Source organism: Triticum aestivum, chromosome 7A (assembly GCF_018294505.1).
Source record: "Triticum aestivum cultivar Chinese Spring chromosome 7A, IWGSC CS RefSeq v2.1, whole genome shotgun sequence".
Classification (NCBI taxonomy): Eukaryota; Viridiplantae; Streptophyta; class Magnoliopsida; order Poales; family Poaceae; genus Triticum; species Triticum aestivum.
This window is the reverse complement of record NC_057812.1, coordinates 585,591,834-585,600,087: the sequence shown is the minus strand read 5'-3', so window position 1 is coordinate 585,600,087 and position 8,254 is coordinate 585,591,834. Positions and strand designations below refer to the sequence as shown.

At 42.7% G+C, this 8,254-nt stretch overlaps 1 protein-coding gene across 10 annotated transcripts; it reads right to left on the bottom strand.

Annotated features, from left to right (window-relative positions):
• Positions 1–490: 490 nt before the first annotated feature.
• Positions 491–7,843, bottom strand: LOC123148460 (uncharacterized). Of its 10 annotated transcripts, none has more exons than XR_006473885.1 (8): positions 7,124–7,843; positions 6,334–6,605; positions 5,545–6,206; positions 5,160–5,369; positions 4,524–4,723; positions 2,598–2,763; positions 958–1,402; positions 491–862 (listed from the first exon to the last, which is right to left on the bottom strand). XR_006473885.1 is itself a non-coding variant. In XM_044567896.1 (3 exons), the coding sequence occupies exons 1-3, from the start codon at positions 7,360–7,362 to the stop codon at positions 6,159–6,161; spliced, it is 528 nt and encodes a 175-aa protein (XP_044423831.1). In that variant the 5' UTR covers positions 7,363–7,843; the 3' UTR covers positions 6,085–6,158. The 10 variants fall into 10 exon arrangements, 1 of the variants encoding a protein (XP_044423831.1); XR_006473884.1 differs by lacking the exon at positions 491–862 and having other exon boundaries at positions 923–1,169; positions 1,256–1,402; positions 7,124–7,841; XR_006473890.1 differs by lacking the exon at positions 491–862 and having other exon boundaries at positions 923–1,402; positions 6,334–6,489; positions 6,575–6,605; positions 7,124–7,841.
• Between the last annotated feature and the right edge of the window lie 411 nt (positions 7,844–8,254).

Below are 8,254 nucleotides of genomic sequence, written 5' to 3'. Positions count from 1 at the left end.
CGGCGCTTGCGGGATCCGTCACCGGCGTTGCCCAGGTAGGCCATTCCCCTCCTTCCTTGGTCGGATCCGCCCTCTCATCAAGGATGTACTATAGCTTGCAAGTCGAACCAGCATCCCTGTTTCCATGCATGCCCCAAGGATGTACTATAGCTTGCAAGTCAGTAACTCTAGAGACAAACCCTGTCACCGTTGCCAAGTGATACAGTTGGATGACAAAGGCTCGAGGCATTGGTTATGTAGACAAAGGCTCGAGACATTGGTTATGAAGTAAAATCTTGAATATACTAGTAGAACGCCCGTGCGTTGCAACGGGCTGCATTGGCAACTTCTTTTTTTCTTTCTTCCATCCATCAACTAAAAATGTTCCTTGAGGTGATACGTGGATGGACAAATTTACAATCATACGAAAATATCAATGGTTTAAAATATATTTATCAAAAAAATAATTCTACAACACATCCGACATTAAGGTTATGGTATTTGACAGATAGGGAACAAACACAATGATGACTTACCATCAAATCTCATTTATATTTCAGAACATGTTTTTCCTACCAATGTGTGCAAGATCTCTCTCCCAATTCCCCCTTCCCTCGCTCCCTCGCTATCTCCCCCTCTCTCGCGCACTCTCTCCCAATCTCAGGTGTGTTGCCTTCTCAAGAAGGCTCCAATGCTCTAGTAGCGGTCTAATGAGCTGGTCGTCATTATTCGATGGTGACAACAACGATGAGGAGGAACACCGCAAGATGTTGCTGATGTTCTTAATCTCTCCATGATGTCATCAAGAGGGCTTCAACCAAGAACCATAATTTGATTGACTACCCACAAAAAATAGAACTATTCTTTACAACTTTCTGAAAAGCTAAATATAATTCAAAAAAATTATGAAGAGAGGTTAGTAAATAAAAATACAAGTCATGACTAAAATATTAAAGTGAGAAAATTATTATTTTTTACCTCATAACAGATATTGTGGCATACTATCTTTCAATATTCCTTATTTAGTGCCAATGTAAATTCCATACATTAAATGTCTAGATCATCTGAAATGGCCATGAAATTACAAAGTGGGAAGGTGGAACAACATTTACACAAGTATAGCATGCAAAATCAGCAACTTATGTGTATAGTCTACAGCTTCATCAGGGCAAGTAAAAAATCAGTCCGGCCTATAAATTGTACATAAAAAACTGCAGTTAAACCAATGGACAATTGGAATGGATGTTGCCTACAATCGCTGTGACAACAGGCTCACCAGCAAGGTTGCACTTGTAGACCATCATTTTCTGTGCAAGGGATATCTTCTCAACTGAAATCTCCATTCCAAAATCACCTCTGGCCATGAAGTAATTGGTTTCCCACAAAGTGTCATCAAAGTTTACAATGCCCTCTTGGTTTCAACCTACCAATTCAAGAAAGAATAACAACATAGCCGACATGGTCACGGGCAAGCACGTATGTTTATAGGCACAGTAGATTTAGTCAACACAGCAGTTGAACGAAGCTAAGTAATCTGAACAATTTTACAAGTACCAAGAAATAAAACTTACCACAGGAGATGCAAGAAATAAAATTAGGCAAAACTTGTTCAACAAATTATGCTAAGGCTTTTGTGAACCAAGTGTATTCATTAAGGAAAGCACATAGAAGAGAACCAATTATGTATTTTTTGACTATATAACACATAATAGACTATAATGTTTTTTTACAAACAGGAGTAGATGTGAAACATGTCCTCGGAGAGACAAAGAGTTCATGGGTTCCAGAATCAAGTGTGTATATTAACAAAAAGTTGGACGTTATAACAGTAAGTTGTCGAGTGTGTATATTAACAAAAAGTTGGACGACATAACAGTAAGGCAACTCAATGAAAGGAAGGAACATCATCTGTGGTTGCCCTGGTACTTAACTGACATGCAAAAACATTTCATCAGTGCAGAGAGTATCAGAAGTTCAGGAAGGAAAGGAAAAAAACATTAACAAAGCTCGATAACATTACCATCATAATAACACAAAACAAGGATATTTGAATCAGATTTGTAATTCAAGCCCAAAAATGTATATACTATAATAATAACGCAACCATCAAGTCTTTAGTTAATTCATAAAGAGCTGATTGTTTTTAAATGTTTCAGTCCGCTGCTTCTGTATAACAGTTAAAGAACATAAAGAACCACTGCCAACAAATTTCAGTTAACTAACCGACGAATGGATACATATCAAAACAACTAAATCTATAAGTAATGTAGACTAACAAATACGCATGACCATGAGTGCTTCACTGATTGCAGAAAATCAATACCTAGATAAGGTTAAGGATTCAGGCCAAAAATGCATACTACACTGATAACACACTACCAAAAAAATCAGCAAGGTTCAGAATTCAGGCCCAAAAAAGGTATACTATACTAATAATAAGTAACCAGGAATTCTCGATTTGCTTCACAATTCAGGCCCAAAATACATATTGTACCAATAACACACAACCATCAAGTCTCAGTTCATTTACTTAAGAAGTGATTATATTTCAATGATTCCATCTCCTGCTATTCTTTAGCAGTTAAAACCAGGCTTCACCATGAAAATAGAAAAGATACCTAGTTCAGTCGCTCGTAGCTTTGGAGCATGCTTAATCAGTTTGTTCCTCATGAACCGCATATCAGCGCACACATACAGACACACACGCGATGTGCTCAGCACCTCATGCTGCTAATCACTATGTCGTATGGACACACATGTATCATTGCCACTCAATGGTTTACCCTGAAAGAAGTAGGAACAACACTAATCAGAGATGATCAGGTTCAGTAGAATGGACGGATAGGCAGAAAAAAATCACCGTGCAGCCAAAAGTATACATCTTCCAGCTTCCAATTTTGGAAAAGCTTAAAAATAGATATAATGTCATTTTTGTTTCGAAAGTATACATTAATGCGGTTGAAAAACAGGTCCTCTCTCTGTTTAAACAAATAGATATAGATTCATTTTCCATTCCAAAAGTATACGTTAACATGGTTGAAAAACAGATCACATCACCCCAGCTGTTAAAAGTCAATTAATCTTTTTAGTAAACAAAAATTATACTCCATATTTCAGAATTTGGAGACGAGGCTAACTTTCCGTCTACTAAACCGACCAAGAAGAAATTCAACTCAGCCATGAGAGCTTTAAAAAAAAGGATTTTAGTGTGATCTTACCGAAAAAGGCTTTCGGCCCGCTTTATATATAAAGCATCAATCAACAAGCACCCAGTACAAACACACGCCCGCCACCGCAACACACGCACACACCCAGGGCAGGATACATAGGTGCTGAGCGCAGCAACACCACCCCTAGCACTACCCACACAGAGATGAAGCTACATATGACGAACCATGTGCTCCAAGGCGGCGCCTTCGGGAAGGGAACGACACCGGATCGCCGCCACCGCCCGATCCAAAGATCAGAGTTTCCCCCGGAACCGCATGACAGGCAATGAGAGCCGCGACGACGCCTTCAAGAAGGGAACGATCTTCGCCGCCGCCGGTCCGTTCGAAGATAGAACAGGTTTTCACCTCGGCCAACACTCATCGCCACCGAACGCCACACCCCGGACACCACGCCGCCCACACGGCCATGGTGACCGGGCAGCACCAAGGCACGGGCTCTGCCCACAAGCACCGCGCTACCACCACCAGGGCCGCCGCCCTAGCATCCAAGACCTCGACACCACCTCACCCGAGACACGTCGCACCCCAAAGGAACGACACCGGATCGCCGCAACCGCTCGATCCAAAGGTCACTCCTGCTGCACCGTGCGCGAGACGAGCTCCATCTAGCCGCGTCGGGCGCGGGACGAGCTCGATCCTGCAGCACCGGGACGCGAGACGAGCGGGGAGAGGGGAAGTCACGGCAGCGTGCGGGTGGAGTCGCCCCTCGAGTCGCCAGAGGAGGGCGACGCGGGGGTGTTTTTTCACTCTAGTGTGATCTTTGGTATTTCAGCTTCAACCGAAGCTAGCCACCATTCACAGTTAGACAATGTAAATCCAAATTTTAGATGGTTTTTCGTTTAAACTGAAGATATAACAGCCTATGCACTGCCACAATCGATGAACACAAAAATAATGTTCAATTAATTACTTAACGGCAGATAATCAGTGTACCACTACATGGTACCATAATAATTAATTAATTTGCAGCAATTCTAGACATCATTAACTCTTAGACACTGTAAAAGCAAATTGCAGATATATTTTTAGTTTAACCCGAGGCTACAACCTTATACGCACTACCACATTCGATGAACGCCACAACAATGTTCAGCACTACCACATGTAATCTGAATCTCCCCTGAACTTTTCAGTTTGACCACCCCCAGGCATATAATTGCAGCCTAACAAAGACGACATTGCTCCATGGGAGACTCATAGATTCAACTCGACCAAAGAATAAGATTTAATAATGGATTCAAATAATTAAGACGAAGATATTGTCCTGTGGCCCAAGAGAAAAGATATGTTTGGTAATTGGAAACGTGTAGATACCTTGATGGAGCGGTCTTGTTCAAAGGCTAGGGAGGCCTTGGAGAAGACCACCTTCCGGGTGAGCAACTTCTGCTGGGACTACACGTTGGCGCCCAAGTCCCTAAGGTTGCCAATGCTCCTTTGGGTTTGAAAACCTTCTCTTCACAGAATTATAGATCAATTTCTGAATTCTGGAGGACTGTACATAACGCATACTTCATCTGGAAAAATAAAACTAACTGTAATGAAAGCATCAATTGCAGTTGAAAAAATAGTGCTAAAGAAAAAGGAAAGCTTGTGGCTGCTAATTGATTGCAGCGTATGTACCAAACAAATTACAATGCACTAACACAACATGCGAATTTAAAGAACTCCCTATAGTGGATTCAACCACCCTGAACGAATGATATTATATATCAAGGGCATGAGTAATGCAGGTTTATATTTGTAACCAAATAAAGTAAAGAGTACATATTGACCAATGGAATTAACTGAAGCAATTAAATAAATTTGAGACGGTGACTACAAAGCATGAATACAATGAGAAACTACACAAATTCAATCTAACCATGTGTTAGTTGATTAGATGCTGCAAAAGGTTGTACAACCTTATGGGACACAAGCAGCCAAGTTAAACTAACTGAGGGATGAACTTACTCAATGAATCAACCACTTTGTTCTTGCCCCTGGCCTTATCAAACTTATACACAAGCAAATCTTGCATAGTTGGAGAAAATGAATATTCAAGATCGAGAAGAACATCTAGAAGCTCTCGTGCATCAATCTCATTAAGTTAGTTGATTGGTTCCCTTACAAAGAAGCAAGGGAACTTGTAGTTGTACTGTTGTAGCATCTCCCCCTTCAATCCTGAAACTTGTAAAACAAAGAGCTGAACTATTTTGCCCCTTGAAGGATCAAATATAATGTATTTGAAGTTAGTAGGTTAAATAAAAAAGTTTATAGAAAATAAGATCAATCTATTTATTAAACAAAGCAAGCTACAAATGCAAACAGTGTGGCAGACTTAGATCACTTCACGTACCAAATATTAACTGAAATTTTATGGCATAAACCACAAACTTCCTGTATTGTAATGGATCACACACCAAAGAACTTACATTGTAATTAATTTTATCCTGCAAAATATTGTGAGCAATCTTAATTTCATCACAACACAAACTGCATCTAGTTTTGCTGAAGGATAGTTACAAAAAGTATGGAAAAGCTTCCAAGCTAACGTTCCGTCAAAATAACCTTCAGTAAAGTGTATGTATGGAAGTATCTAAATAGTCCACCAAAATCAAAATGCTCCAGAAAATGGATCCTACAGCTAATCTAGTGCGAAGACCATTGAGGTGTTGTTAGTTTTCCTAAATCACGAGAACCATCTTGATAAGGAAATGACACCTGTTTGGAAGATAATTATATCATAGTAGAGGTACTCGAACCCTGGGTGTTCATTTTGTTCCAGCCCTACTCAGATTTGTGCTAGTTCTAAAATAGTTAACAGAGATGCACAATGACAATGGGCACTAACCTGGGCCAGTGACCTAAGAATTTGGAGCGAAGATTACTAATTTTTAGCGCAACACACCCTCTGTTGGCGGTTAAAATACCTCATGTCTGGGCTCGTAGTTGAACTTCTTACTGTAATTCTTACTGTGCATCTTCCTTTTGAACATTTGTTCCAATGAACCTGCAAACCTGCATCCAAAACAATCGATCTCACGACTGGCCATAATAATAAAAACAATCCACATGACCTTGCAAGCAAGAATATAGATGTAATTGATCAAAAATGAGGGAGATGGAATTTGTGTAAGTTCTGCACCTGTTCTAAGATCTCAGGTTGTAGTCGGCGGTGTAGGGGAGCAGTGATGTCGTGGCCGCACCATGGGGCTAGTCCTTGGTGTATGGGAGTTGTGCCATCAAGGCCGCACTGTTGGGGTAGTCCTTGATGTAGGGGAGCAGCTTCATCAGGGTCGCACTTGCCATCAGAGGGAGATGGAGCATCAGTGTGGTGATGGAGTAATGCATTTCTTTTATCTGGTTGCTGCATTTCACCAATGTACCTTTGAAAAGATTGAACAGATTATCTTCCACCTAAAAGTAACATGGCCATCTTCATGAGACTGTCTACGCACATGGATGCAAATAGAAGATAATTGATGTCTTTGTACCAGAAAGATGTAAATTGAATATTCGATGTGTGACTGATTGCTACATTTTTCAGTTGATGAGATACAATATTCAGTTAAGATACACTCCATCCGTCCCAAAATAACTTATTTTGGGTTGGAGGGAGTATATCATAACTACATTCCTATCATGCACTGAAGCTTCAAATTGTATTTACTTGAGACATCCAAGATAGAAAAAATATAAGAGGAAAAATAAATAAAGGTTCATGCATGAACAAAACCTCCAGTGCTTTCACCCAGGAAAAAAGCAAACGCACGGGGTTTTTACTGGAAACTAAAGTTTATCGACAAGAGAGGAAATTCTATAGCAGAGGAAAGGAGAAGGCATTGGAATCACAGATAATATGTGCTAATCCAACCAATACGATCAGTTGAAACTAATAAAAAAAGAGTAAAGGAGTAGGCATTTGCATCACAAACCTTCTCTGATGCAGAAGTTGCAGCGCTAGGGCCGGCTGTACATCTGAAGCCCATCTCACCGTAGCACCTACGCCTCCTGTGCACCTCCTCCTTCCTGCTCGCGCCGCCGGGGAGGGTGCCACACGCGTGCCGCCGTTTTCGTGTGACCCCGCCGCCAGCCAGCCTCCGGCGAGCGCCACCGCGTCGGTGAGTCCCTCCCCGTTCCTTCCTTCCTCCTCCCATCTCCTCATCTCTCCCATCTGTCCTATGATTCCTCGTCGCGCCGTTGATGCAGGACGCGACCGCCGCCGAATCTTCAACGCGCACGGGAGCCACAAACCGCCCCCTGTCCAAATCAAGCTCCAGTCCCGCTCCCCCCTCCCCCGGGTATAGCACGGCGGCTGAATCCAAGGCACGGCGGCTGAATCGAGCTCCAGTCCCGCTCCCCCTCCCTCGGGCTCCTAATTGAGGTTAGGGTTGCGCGCTCGGCCGGCACGCCGGCTGAATCCAACATGGGCCTGCGGCGATGGAGAGGAGGGCGTTGGTGACGGCCATGGCTGGATCCGGCGACCGCAGCCTTCTCCAAGGTCGGGCTAGTGGGGGCTCGGGGCACAGGCGACTGGCGAGCGAGAGGGGTGGGAGCTCAAGAGCTGAGGAGAAGGCGACGATGCGAGCGGCGGTGGCGGACAGAAACCCTATTTGGTGTGGGTCGAGAGGTGGATGAGGGCCGGTTTTTTGGGTGCGTACGTGGGTTGGGGTGGGAGTTGGGACGGAAAAAAACCTGGGAGATGGGAGTTGTCCCTGGTTAACCTACAAAATTTCAGGATGAAAATAAACCAGTGAAGGTGGGATGAAAATTGACCGGCGGAGACTACCAACTGCTCCATTAGGAGTAGAGATTTTACTTTCTGTTGTTTGATTTTGCCTGCCAGGTGCAGTGGGAGGATGAAGATGAAGAGGACGAAGCGGGCGACTATGAAGAGGTATTATGGTGGAGGCAAGATGCAAGGATATGTATGTTCTTCTGAACTTTCTTTGGTACCAGAATTTCATAACGTTGTTGTTACCATGTCCATGGTGAATTGCGTTTTCTGTTTTCTTTCACAAGAATTGAGATTTTAGTTGGTTATAAGGGCCAAAAAGGATAGAAAT

Bases quoted from the DNA above. Each gene is read 5' to 3' on its own strand.
- LOC123148460 (XM_044567896.1), bottom strand. From the start codon at position 7,362: ATGGGAGAGATGAGGAGATGGGAGGAGGAAGGAAGGAACGGGGAGGGA. The intron at 6,575-7,123 runs GTTTGTGATGCA...ATCTTTTCAAAG, and splicing joins CAACTTCTGCATCAGAGAAG to GTACATTGGTGAAATGCAGC. The intron at 6,207-6,333 runs GTGCAGAACTTA...TTTTGGATGCAG, and splicing joins AACCTGAGATCTTAGAACAG to GTTTGCAGGTTCATTGGAAC.